The sequence below is a fragment of the Pungitius pungitius genome, chromosome 1 (genome assembly GCF_949316345.1).
Source record: "Pungitius pungitius chromosome 1, fPunPun2.1, whole genome shotgun sequence".
In the NCBI taxonomy this organism is placed as follows: domain Eukaryota; kingdom Metazoa; phylum Chordata; class Actinopteri; order Perciformes; family Gasterosteidae; genus Pungitius; species Pungitius pungitius.
Window position 1 is genome coordinate 30251330 of NC_084900.1, and position 14068 is coordinate 30265397.

At 43.3% G+C, this 14068-nt stretch overlaps 1 protein-coding gene across 2 annotated transcripts in view; it reads left to right on the forward strand.

The window, feature by feature from the left end:
* Window positions 1–14068, forward strand: part of LOC134102909 (ERC protein 2-like) — an 88600-nt gene that overhangs the window by 41942 nt on the left and 32590 nt on the right. For both annotated transcript variants that reach the window (XM_062564688.1, XM_062564690.1), the window contains 2 exons: window positions 9456–9603; window positions 13528–13689. In XM_062564688.1, the coding sequence (XP_062420672.1) occupies window positions 9456–9603; window positions 13528–13689 (310 nt within the window). The remainder of the gene's footprint in view (window positions 1–9455; window positions 9604–13527; window positions 13690–14068) is intronic.

Below are 14068 nucleotides of genomic sequence, written 5' to 3' on the forward strand. Positions count from 1 at the left end.
TGCAATATAAGAAGTAAGTGTTCTCATGTGGACAAAAATATAATTGGCCATATCTCAGTACCATTTCTCAGTACCACTGCCTACAATGTATATTAGGGAAAAGAATACAGCTTCTAAACACCTGCTTACCTGCTACTCTTTTAAATGACAATGATAATTTTAAGATTAATATGGTCATCAAGTTCAAGATCATCATAAAAAACTAACTAACTAACCCTAACCCTAACCCTACACTTAATCCAGTATGAAACCCTAGCAGGCAAAAGGACTGAGTGGAAGTCATTGTTAGAAAGACGTAATCTACCAAGAGAGCTGGCTTGGTTGTGTCTTCGCGTGTTCTCTATCTGGATATCAGTGGGTCTGTCAGCAGCGTTTGACTGCACTCTACCGCCAGTGTCTTTATCAAAAACCAGATGCACGTTCCAGAATCCCTGCACGGGTTTGTAGAGAGAGCCGACTAAGCTTTTATCACAGTGCAGTAAAGTGCATTTGTGACCTTTTCTGTGGATGCTTTTATGCATTTTTGTGAGGAAAGCAGACAAAACTCAAAAAGAATCCGGACTCTTGTAGGACAGACGAAGCCTAGCGGCTGCTTTTGCTGCCGTGTTTACGAGACACACACTTTAGGTGTTTCATGCCCGCTTTCCCGCAACACTCGCTTGCGGCTTCAATATTTTGTACCCTCGTAAAATAAATAAACACACACACTATCAAATACTTTCCACAAACAAGAAGTGCCTTAATGACAAGAGCGCATGTTGTCTTCGATATGTCTTCTTCACACAAAAGATATCCGCAACCACTATACTTTACAAGTAGGGGTATGTCTCTATCGGGAATTTACACCGACTGACGAACAGGCAAATGCAATGACACAACCGGCTCAATCCACCGGAGGCGTGATCTGTCTACACTAGCTTCAACATACAAATTACCCAGATTATAGAGCGGTGTGGGTGTATATGTCTGTCTGTTTGGGTGTTTGTGTGTGTGTGAGACAGAGAGGATGAGTCTGTGTGTGAGTGTGCATGCGTGACCTTTGTTTCTACTGTGTCCCGGGACACAACTCCGGGTATCTGTTTTTTGTTCATGTGCACATGCTCAAATGTGTCTGTGCTTCCAAATGTGTGTATCGACAGGGAAATAGCAGTGAGTTTTTTCTTTATCAAAAGCCCAGGTAGTAATCATGTTACTCTTTGATCCCATGATCCTCACTGATCTGTCTAAATATACAGTCAACCTGTCCGGACCTGGCAACAGCTTCTCTAATCAGCACCTTACCTAGACCTAGACTGTGTGTGTGTGTGTAGTAACTGTAAGGAAAGCATGTGTTTCCTACTGTTTCTACACAAAGCAGGGCAGTTGGAGAATCTTTAGTTGTGCTTATATTTAAACTTCCGTCCTTAAAAGAACCAAATTAAACAAGAGCGGAATCAAAGGATTGCTAATTATTAGCAGATGGCGCGAGCATGCTCAATCTATGTGGTAATGTAAGGGCAAGCAGCCTTGCACATGCAAGTGTTAAGATCACATACTCAAGCACTGCACTTAAGGGCACTTATGCTTCCTAGGCTCCTTTATTATTCGACTCCACTGCGTTACAATGTAGAATACTGTACTTTTGTATTACACTATTACACTATTTATAATTACTCTATTATACATACATTAAAATAGAATTTGAATTCACCATTTTAAGTGCAGGATTTTCACTAGCTGTATATTATTATGTCTTTCCCCTGGAAGTTGAAACAATTTTAAAAATTCCACGTAGGTGGGCCTGATCAAAATTAGTTTTGGTAAATCAGATTTTCCTCAAGTTATTTTCAACACCCCCGCAAATCTTTCCCAACATTTGGTTTCGGTTAGGGTTTCATTCTACGAAATTGATGGAGATCTTTGCTGGGAACACACTTGAGATATTGTGGGTATTGTAGTTTCCCAGGAATTTCATTTAAAAAAAAAAAATTGAGCTCATATATCTGTGATTGGAAATAACTTTTATTGGCCGATTGAGTGTGGGGTGAATGTTAGTATGACCCTGTGTGGCCTTTACACACTAACGGGAAATCAACTAAGCTCCAAGCTCCAAGGACAGCTATAATTTTAAGAATAATAGAGGCCAAAGGAGAGTACACAGAGTACACTCTCTCTCTCTCTCTCTCTCTCTCGCTCTCTCACATGTACGTTTGGCTTGAACAGAGTGAAGTCCTAGCGGTGCTCTAGTAACCACATTAATTGGGTTGTGTAATTGTCTGGCAAAGCATTGTGGGAAACAGCCCATACAGATCTGTCCCTTCACCTCAAACCTCTTTTTAAACATGGACTCCCATCGTCATGACAGTGCTATCCAGGAAATTGCTGAATGTGTGTGTGTATATATATATATGTATATACATGTGTGTGTGTGTGGACGTTATTCTGTGATCGACCATATGTGTGTGTACGTCTCCATGGCTCCTTTAAGGGAAGTGAGTGTGGTGGCCTCCCATTCCACCGCATGTCGGCTGTGGTTCAGCTGTGGTCCACCGCCAGGCCCTACATTTGGAGCACAGAGAAAATACACCAGGGGTGCTTGCTCCCACAGTTTTCTGGACCCGTCCCTCATCGGTTTGTGTACACTTGTGTATTTTGGGTGCATTTTTATGTATCTCCGCGTGTGTTATGCTGCGCCACTGCGTTGTGTTTCCAGGCCGTAGTGAGAGAACTCGTACAGAGGACAGGAAAGGCAGCAGGAATGGGGAGAGAGGAAAGCAAGGCGGGTAATTGAAGGGTTCAGGGTAATACTTAGGCCAAGGATGGCTGTTTCAACGTGTTTGCATAACCTCCTTGAACCTAATATCTAGCCCCACTACAGAGTGAGTAGAGGGCACGACAAAGCCAAATAGAGAATAATGGAGGGAGGTTGAATGATAGATAGAGAGGTTCTGGTCCAAAGCGGAGGTGATGCAATTCTCTCCTCCGATGAGAGGATCTTCTTCTTGATTGGCTAAACAAAGGGAGGAGAGGCACGTTGTGGTGGCCTTCCTGTCCAAGGGGCCACGGATGAGCTGTGTTTGACAGACAGCTATTTGGAACACACACGACTTTACAGAGAACCTCTGTTTCAAATATCACAGCGCAGAAGGTGTCCTCAGTTTCTTTACAGCACAGATGAAAAGGGGAAAGAGTAATGCGCCTGTTTGTATCCAATAGGACATGTACATCATATTTTGCAGGCTTTTTTTTTATCACCTTGCAAATAAAGCTTTCTCCTTTTATATTTGTTTTTATTGTTGTTGTAACAGGAAATGTACGTCGTAGGGGATTCTACTTTTCTTTAAAGTCATAGTTGTTCTCAACAAAACACCATTTTCTGTGGCACACATTGCCTCTGTATAGCCTCATCTTTGATGTAAGGAGAAGATGTGTGCGGGGGGGGCAGACATAACTCAACAATGTTTATACTGATGCCTTTGCACTTTTTCCTGTGTGTGCATATTTCTTCCGCCCTCTGGTGTGTGCGTTCTTACAGTAGTGTAACTGGAGCAGTGTTACTCATTCGGCGACTCTTTCCTCTCTCAGATGACAGGGAGCTTTAAACAACCCAGCTGCTGTATGTGTGGCAGGGGAGCCCTGTACGTGTGTGGTACAGTACAGCCCCCCTGTCTTTTTTTCTCGTGCCTAGGGGAGAATATGTCAGTCAGCTGAGAGGCGACTAAGACGGACCAAAAACTGCTGTTCTCTTGGTTGGATCTCTGGAGCTGCAGTGGGCGGGCCTTGTGCTAGACGGCTTTGGAGATTGACGGATGCTTTGAGTAAGCTGATGTTTTTGGTCTTTTTTCTCGCATTGATGTTAAACACCAAGGTTGAAGTAAAACGTTTGGCCAAATGGGAAAGAGCTGTCGGTGACATCATAATCGTTGCTGACACCCTCTTGGCCTGTTCATCTATACCGTTTTTACCACTACAGGAATCCACCCGATCTATGCTCAGAAGGTGATGCAATGGCTCTTTTGAGGGGGAGAGGACACGTTAAGCCTCCCGTCGTTCTGTCAAAGCAGGAGCGTGTGCTCATTGAAATTAAATAACTAATCATTTGCAGAAATACCTTCGACTATGAGATTAATATACAAAATGTTGGAACCATTGAATGAACTATATTTAATCAATTAAAGTGCCATCATTTTGTCTATAACACTTTGAGAGGAAGTCGAAATGCTCGCTTCGTCTTATTGTTCTGCATTTACTCCCTTTAGTACATAGACCCGCACACACACACACACACACACACACACACACACACACACACCTGGTTTCTCTCTCCGGTCCTCTCTGTCTGGCTCTCTCTATATCTCCCCTCTCTCTGGCTGGAATGCAGTGGTGGCGGTCTGGTCCTGCTCATCGCTGGGAGCAGTCAGCCATTTCTCCTCGTCCCTGCTACCACTCTAAACATTTGGCTAGTTTTGGCAGATTTGTTGATTTTTGTCCCCTCGTATTTTCCCTCTTGTTGCTGTAAAACTGATGCATACTCTTTCAATTAGACCCCCACACCACACACACACACACACACACACACACACACACTTCCACTGGTCAGAGCACTAGTGTGGGAGTGGGGTTGAGCGGAGTAAGTGGGCTGTATGTTTTATTAGTGAAGTGAAAACACACACAACCTGGCCCAGTTCTGGGAGAACTATCTGCTGTCATGGATTTTTCTCGGGAAGCACAGCTCAAGGTTTGCATGTTGATTTGCCTTCCTGTTTGACGCTCATGATCAGCATGTAATGTCTAATATAGCTAATCTAATAGTCTAAATCTAATATCCCTAAGAGGAATATTGGAGACTCAAATGCAAGATTGATTCGCTGTGGATATGGATAAATGCTATGTCATGAATTAAGATTATCCACATTTCAAGTTGAAACATATACTTGCCATTTTTGCTTTGTAGCGAGCTTTCGAAATGAAGCGAGAGTGTCGGAAATAGACTTTTTCCGTACCTGCTAGGTTGCAAATAACATAGTGTTCCAAAGCCATAAATAATAGTGTCACTCAACCATGCCCCATTCTCATGTCCTCTGCTTGCTCTCACCGCAGGGCTCTAGTACTGCTTAGCCAGGGGCCCCCAGCCATGTGCTGCATCTTCACACTCACAATCAAGGAGCAGCAATAAAATGCAGATGGAATGTTTCTGCACAGTCGGACAGTTAAGTGGTCGAGGTGGATGATCACAAACTAGAAGGCATTATAATAGATGGCCTGGGAGGAGATGTTAGTGGGCTCCCCGTGTTTTTGCTAACAAAAAATACATTGCACATGAGGACATGAAAGCACAAATATGTACAGACAGGCAAACGCACGCACACATGCACACTGCGCTGCGCTCAGGGGCAGACAGTATTGATGATTCCCTCGGGCATCACACGGACGCATCTGTTTCTGTCCCACTGACTCTCGACACTCATAATTTCAAGTAAGTCATAACACATATTATAAACACATATCGCTCAACCCGTGACGCCTAGGAATAACAACATGGAGTGCTCTGAGCAAGTTTAGGGTGGGCTGGGACTATTAAATCTTTACATTTGCTCTTTTCTTCCCTTCCTCCTCTACTTGTCTCTCCAGTGCAGCAATGGTGGCAGTCCCTCTTCTCAAACACATACTTTACAATCTTCAGTTGGATTCATCTAGTTTTTTTCTTTCACTTTCTCTCCTACTTTCCAGCCACAGCAACTCCCCCCTACTTATCATCCGCTGTCCTTAAATGAGTTTCTTTTCTTTACAAACGTATGCATTTCTGCTTACCCTTTGACCCCATCTTAACCTTTCGTCACCCAGAAATCCGTCTGGCCTGACAGTGTCCTCTCCGTCCTTCACAGTCCTTTGAGAGTAGCTCCACCTCAAAGACGTCTCAACCAAATTCTTTGCTCCTGATGTTTTATTCTTTAGTAGCAAATCATCTTCTCCCGCCTGACATCTCCAAACCTTTCCATTACATTTTTTCATTCCGTATGATCTCTGTCCCCCACTCCCCCCATTTCGTCTCACTTCTCATCGTCTCGCCGCTCATGTACGTTAGCCATCCATCTCCCACCTCCGTGGATGGAAATGTCTCAATATGTCCCAGGGACCATGAAGGTCGAATTGGAATCATATGTTTTAGTTCAGCTGAGAAGTTCATGTCAGTCCTGCATATACTTTTCCGCAGAGCCTTGCTCACGCTATGCTAATCTATTCTACTAAAAGGGAATATGAGGAATATATATATCTATATACAAGAGATATAGGTGTCTCATAAAATAACATTACACAATATTTTTACATGGAATCGAGCAGCAGGATATATTTGTATTTTATTGGAGAGCCTTATGATTTTTTTAGTTCACGGGGTCTGACTTTCATGAAGACTAATCATAAGTTTGTATTGAAAAAACATGTAATTGGCGCCCCTTTCAAAAAATAAATGACCAGTATTTGTCAAGCAAGGAGGGAGAAAAGAGGGGAAGAAAGTAAAGAGATTCCCCCACTCAAGATCAGCCAGCCGATACAGTACAAGCATTTGTGTGTGTGTGTGTGTGTGTGTGTGTGTCTGTTATAGATTGATCCTGTCCGCTAGATTCATGTACATTGCAACTGTGTAAAAAAGCTAAGACCAAATTGCCACCCAAGTAAGTTGTGATTAAATACCCCACTGTGATTCAGGTTCAAAGGCTTTTAAGTACCAATCACGAGTCAGGACACACAACCAGGAACACACAACAGGCACACACATCACTGATTGAGGATGTGGGAGACAAAGTTTACGCGTTGGCTAATCATCAAAATGCCCTTTTTATTGTTTTAGGAAGACATCACTCAATAGAATCCTGCTGTACAGCGGAGAGAGCACCCACAGAGAAGCAGCTCTGTAATGTGCTGTGCTAATTTAGAGCCTGGAAGCGATTGGGCCTGGACTGAATCATCATATCAGCCCCTTTGGTTCAGAAGTTTGAAGTGGTCGGGTTTAGAACGTCTCAGGGGGCCGTCAATACTTTTCTGTTTGAAAGTGTGGACCTTAGCTATGGAGTGTGAGGGTGTGATGCATGTGCAAGCCGTGTCTTCACACACAGCAGCACACATTTATTCAGTCATAAAAATAAATACATACAGTAATGATTTGTTTTAGCTTCCTTTTAGGGATGTGCAATTGCTGCAATGCAGCTAAAATGTGAAGATGTAGAGAGGCAGCTTTGTTTTTCGGGGTGACTTTTTAGCATGAGTTTCTCACTGCAGCACTGGCTTGAATCAATAAGTATAACATTTATTTTGGTAAAGTAATCAAACGCCAAAACTGTGTCTTCCATCAATTGGTCCAGCGAAGTCAATTTGACAAATGCGGGTGTAACAGGACTTCATGAAGTGAGTCTGTGCTCCTCAGACAAAGATGAGCCTTTGTTTGGTTGTTTTAGATGAGTTCACAGATTACTGGCCTAAAACCTTCTTATTCAGGAAGGCAGTTTTTATACTATGTTCATTTTTTAAATATTTTTACTAGTTTTCACTGCTGGCTGTGAGGCATGTTGAGATCTATTAATGAAGAGTGTGTTATAAATAAAATAAAGAATTATTATAGTCAGCTTAGTGTCCAGTCATTTTATGTGTATTAAGAGTCACACAGTGGCTAATATTCTTTCCCTTTTTTTGCATGCAGTCAATGCAAAAAGAGGATAAGTGTGTCAACAAGACTATTAGCTGACTATCGGCCTGATTCGTGAGTTGGACTTCCCCTGTCTGGCAGTGTGTTATAAAGATGGCAATCCTGTAAGTAGGGCTGTTAATCTGACACGTTGTTTATGAGCTATGACACATTGTGCCGCATTCCATAACCATATTTGACTCTGTGCATCCCCTCATTATTCCCTTGACACAGCTGAAGGAACAGCATTGGAACTACTATTTCCACTGGCCCATATATTCAAATGTAATCTAACCATCATTGACTTTGTTGGGCGATTGGATATAAAACTGGGACGGGAAGGATTTGAAAATCAAGTATCATCAAAATCATGTACAAATTCCTAGCCTCATTTTTATGTTGTGAATGGACAGGCCAAGCGGGACAAACCTTCAGTGTACAGCACAGGCTCTGGTACAAGTCCAATGTGGGTCTGTGTGTGTGTCTGGATGTGTCTTTTCCCATTACAGAGAGCATTAAAAGAATAACAGTGGAGGTGTGGGGAGACGAAAAAATGTCACGTTGGTCCTGTCCTGTGATTAATGGTGTGATTATTTGCTCCAATCCATGTCTGAACCCACACGCATGCGCTCGCAAATCCATGCACAACATGCGAGCACACGAAACAACACACAAAGGCCTATAATGGCGGTGAAGGGGAGAATCCAGATGCGGCGTGCAGATAATTGCACTAAAAACACAAAATGCAAGAGTCTCAGGCCAGCGGGACATTATTCAGCATGTTTATTTTCACAGTTATTTCTGCAGGGACAAATCATGGAATAAAAGCATTCCGAATTCAGGTCACTTTTTAATTAAGTCCAAAGTGTATTTAGAATTTATAACTCTGCCTTTTCCTCTAACCCTCACCTCACCTCACACAAAACCTAAACATTATACCTCACCGTGCTTGTTTCACTGCCCTATTATTTCAAATGTGGTATAAGACTCTGGTGTTCGGCCACTTTATGTTCATCCAATTTAAAATATCTTTACTGCCTACACACTAGATGGTCCCCTTCCGGCATCAGTAGTTTACACTCATATGACTTCTAGTGGAATGTAGTGATAAGGAACCATACATTATTTGATTCACTGTCTTCTGTTCCTAAATGTATGTTGTCCTTTTCTACATATAAAAGGAATCCATGATGATATGTCTGGGGTTCTTGGTGTGTTTACCAAAGGGGAGTGTGTGTTTGTCACAACACTGGATTTACAACATCCTGCGTTGTGACGACAATAGTCATCACCTACTGTATCACCTCCAAAGGCTTGGACCTTTTCAAAGGTTTACGCAAGACATTCCCTTGGGTCCTGTGGGTTTCACACTGTTGTAACCAGCGGTGACAGGGTAAAGATGTCATCTCCTCCTCAGCCTACTCTATTAGACTCCATTACACTATTACATATCCATGAGTCACAGTGAGGTAGCACTAAAACAGCACTTAGCAGACCACTTCAAAGATGTCTTCCTCTCTTCTTTGGAATCTCTGTCCGTTTAAGGAGCTTTGGGATGAGCAGGTTTTTCCCTGACATCTGTAATGCGAAACGGGGCCCACAGCTGTAGGTGTAGTTGCTCCGTATCTGCACTGTGTACCTGTCTATTTTCTGACTATGCAACCAATTTCCACATTTCAATTCCTCATTTTTGTTTCAGGGAAGTATATATTTAGTCATTTCTAATTGAACATTTGTCAATTTACAATAACATCCCTTATTTCCTGTTCCCCATTTCCCACTCTCGTCCCCTCAGGCAGCAGGCTTTGCTGGCAGCCATCAGTGAGAAGGATGCTAACATTGCCCTGCTGGAGTTATCCTCCTCCAAAAGGAAAAAATCCCAGGAAGAAGTGATGGCGCTGAAGAGGGAGAAAGATAAACTCATGCACCAGCTTAAACAGCAGGTACTTCCACCACACATGACCACCAAACTATTTATATGTGCATATAAATGAATCGTTACATTTGAGGAACTCCTAAACATGAAACAAATGGAGTCTGGCCTTGCAGGTTTAGGACTTGTGAATCAAAGCAGCCCTGCAAATGCGAAACCTGCTGACGATGCTGAAGTCTTTGCTGCACTAAAACCGCCCGGGCCGACTTTTAAACTTTTAAAACCAGGAGCAGATAGAGTTTAATAACCCGTGGTAGTTAATGGAGTAGACTTTCCCCCCTCAAACCACGTTAACTGCTTTCAGTCATCATAAGCAGAGCCAGTCAAGGAGAAGCTGAGATTTCAAATCCAGTCTCATAAATACACAAGGATCATAAAAGAATCATGTCATGTCCTCGACTTGTAGACGTGCGATGGGTTCATGGATGAATTACTTGGACTTTTGTGTCTCACATCCTCTGGTCACACAGACATTATTCCCGTAACGCACTCAGAAACATACTAACCCACATACAACCATGTCTGATATTGTTCTGGCTTTGTAACCTGAGGCCTGGTTTGTGGTCTGGTCAAAACCAGAAAAAAACCAGTGACTGAACTAATGTGAATGCTAACAATTAGGAGTCCATATATGAGGTCTCCTGAGTCACAGGGGCTTCTGGGAAACATGGTGCATTTAGAAGTCAACAAATGCACTGGCTGGGTGTGCATTTCAGCGCAGACTCATGTTTGTTTGTCTCTCGTTAACGGTAAACAGTTTCTAGGGGGTGTAATTTTCTTTGAGGGACTGCACGGAAAACGTTTTATCAGTTTATCGTCATCAGATGCGTCATGCTATCCCCTTTGGGTAAGCAGCAGTTAAAGTCCACCTGATGATGTGATGAGCTCTAATTGCAACAAAGGGCCCCCAGGACTCGAGCAGAGGAGAGGACGGAAAAAATGAGAGGCACATAATCTTTCTTTGTGTCCTCTTTCTCATACGTAGCAAGTGTTCAGGTAAGTATGCACATGTATCCATGTTAATGCTACCGCTAAGTGCAACGCTGCACCAGACTGTGCTGTGTGAGACTTGGTCAACTATTCACGTTGTGGAGGTTGTAAGGCCAGAAGTTCCCATAAGGAGTCAGATAGGAGCTCTCTGGAAGTTACGTTGTTTAATGTGACACACAAACCGGCTCTCTGTCCCCTGTAACATGGACACACATTTCAGGATTGGTTGCCTTCCTGAGGTCCACAACAGCCAATTGCGGAAGGAAGCTGATCAGGAAATGCCAAAGAATTATGGGACTCGGAGTCTCTTAAGAGAAAGCTGATATGTAGACAGCAGATAGATTTACAGATAGCAGTGCCCTGTCTGACCTCCCCACATCCCTCCTTCTGAAGATTGTGTGTGAGTGTGCATAAAGCCTGTGGTCTAAGACAAACTTTCCTCTCTCAGTTTGCTTCCCTTTAAGGCACAGGCCCTCTTCAGGACACACAGAAACACATATATAACACTAACGATAACCAAGTCTTTAATCTTGCCAAAGAAAAAATGTGTCCCCATGCTGGAATTCTTTGAGTGGTCCCGTCCTAGTAAACTAGTGCTTTGAAGCTGAAAAGATGTATTTGGAATCCGCAGTGTTCCCTCCTTTTCCTCTTTCTCCCCCCTTGCCTGTTTCTTGCACGGAGTATCCGTCCTCTCCCTGTGCGGAAAAGACCAATTTTTGGTTCTCACAGGTGCACCATTTATAAGAGCTTATGTGAAATGACTCGGTCTCTGTGTTACTCCGTTTTTACACGTACAGAAACATGATTAAAGTTGTATGTGCAAGTGTTGTGCAACCTTTACCCAGCTGTGTGTCGAAGGCCTTTCTTGTCAGCTTCCTGTGTCCATATGTGTTAAAACAGCTCTGCTCTAATCAGGACAGGCTCGCGATTTACAGAGGGCCTGGACTGAGGTTCGGGATGCAGCTGTGAGCTCGGCAGCGAGATCATCACCGCCATGTTTACGCCGGCAGCTGCACTTTGATACACATGCAGAGACCACTCACTGCACACACACAGTACAGACCAAATCTATTATGGTTGGAGATGTCGATGAAAAACTCTCCTCTCCTCCCCTCTCCCCTCCCAGCAGTCGCACCTGTGTCTATTCCAGGCTGTCTGATCTACAAGCAGGCCTGGAGGCCATTACTGTGCTATTTACTCTGCAAAGTGCCTAATTAACACTAATTAAAACACACATTCCAGCACATATACATTTTATATGGTCTCAACTTCTTTGCACATGCATACTGGAATATGGTTGTGAGAGGAAAGTGGATGTGCGTGTTTTAGCATGTGTGTGTGTGTGTGTGTGTGTGTCTGTTGATGAATATTAATAAACTGGAGGGCCACATGTGGGCTATCCTGACCACACAGTGAGATTCTTCCAGAAGCATTTCATCACATCTTCCATTCTGTTTTTGTCTAAAGTTATTAGACCCACGCACGCACGCACACACACACACAAACACACACACACACACGCACGTCATCCTCTACCAAATATGGTTATAATTAGATGATGATGTGCTAAGGTTCTTCTTATAATGGCAGCAAATAATAAAAACACATTAGCCTCTTTTGACCCTTAGATTCGTTTTGATAGTATTTCGAAAACAAATCAGAAACTATTAGTATCAGCTTAAGTAAGCATTGGGAAATGAGTCAGTATGGAAGCGTCTACAGCGTGTTCTGTGTTGCAGTACAGTAGTTACATCAGCTGCACGGTATATGATAGTACTTGTCCTCATCTTAATGACAGGTGCCATTGAGGCTAGACCCGCCCAGTCACACCTGCTGGTGTCAACACCATAGGTCACAAGGGGCCGGCAGTACACCTCAACCCAGCTTTTAAGTCAGCTAACCACTGGTGTGGTGACTCTGTTATCCGAGCCCTCCTTCATCCCTCACGATTCATCTTTACCTCTAACCACGTTATCAGTGTTCACGCCTTATCTAACCAGCTCTCCTCCCGTTTAAGCTAATTGCTAAGCTCTTTAATAGTAGCCACATCCTCTCCTGTGATCCTGACTGGCTCGTTTCCTCAGTCATTAGGCCTCAGCAACTTATCTCAGCAGCGATGTCTTCAGGTTTCTCCCACCTATCTTCCCCAGGCGCTTGTCTCTTCCCGCCGTGGCTGTCTCTCATTTCAACAAGGAAAGCCGCAAACATTTTGAATCAGAGATGTGGCCATGTCTTTCCTTCAAATCCTCTTCATTGAATACACAATCCCACTTCCCGCTCTGCAGTCATGCCCCTCCTTGTGGAAGTATGCGCACTAAAGAGAATAAAGCTGAGCATGTCAATATATCTGCACCCACTCTGTCTCTGTCTGTCGTCCAGACAGCTGGATGGAGTTTAGCTGATTGTTAGCGTTAGTCATCCTACGCTGTTATCTCTTTCCAAAGTAACAATGTTAGCAAGATGTCAGCGTCTTCCACAAATACTCACAGATGCAAAGACACACACTGTTTTGCATAGCCATTTACAGGCATACAGAAAAATACACATTTAATCATCTTTTTAATCAATGACATCTAAAAATGAACGCCTGTGGCCCTATGGGTGGATGAAACCCTCACTAACTGTACTGAGATTTAGTCTAATCCAATAAAATTCTAATCTGCAGTACACATGATTTTTGACAGATTTACCAGACTCTCATCTGGCACTCCGACTCACTCAATTTCTGAACTGTCAAGTGTTGTTAGCGGCACATTTTTGTCCTCTTTGATGGCTTTCAATATGATTCTACCCCGTCCAAGAATCCCTCAGCCTAATCATTCCGAGACACCAGGAACATTTTAAAGAAACAAACAAACAAACAGTGCTGGAGGATATAACAGACCTAGTTTTATAAATTATGTGTTTAATATTTTCTTGTTTATCTCCTTTTTTTTTTTGGCAGACTCAGAGCAGAATGAAGCTGATAGCGGATAACTACGAGGAAGATCACGTTCACCCTCAACATCATCCTCACCATTCTCACCACTCGCACCCTGCAAACATGCATCACCGAAGCCTGCCAAGAGGGTCCGCCCATGGCAACCACCGACCACGTATGGACCAGGTCAGTATGACAGTGGACGCACACACACACGCACACACACGCACGCACCAACCAGTTTGGACTTGTTCACGTTACACAATGGGACTGAATGTTCTGGGCCTTCATCTTAATGCTTTTTTAACGGTGCAATTATGTGTTTGTCATCTCCAACGCCAGTCAGTTGTGGTTGGCAGCATACAATTTCCCCTTCTCTCTTCTCCTCTGTCTCTTCACCCCATTACATCGTGCCAAGGAAGTTATTCATATCCCTTAGATAAGAGGCCCGACGGAACCGCTGCCAAATAAGTGTTTTGATCACGGGAATGAAGTTTATACATTATTCATCTCTGATACGAGCTCCTTCTCTTGGTCTCTGTATCATAAACAGACCGCCCCCGAG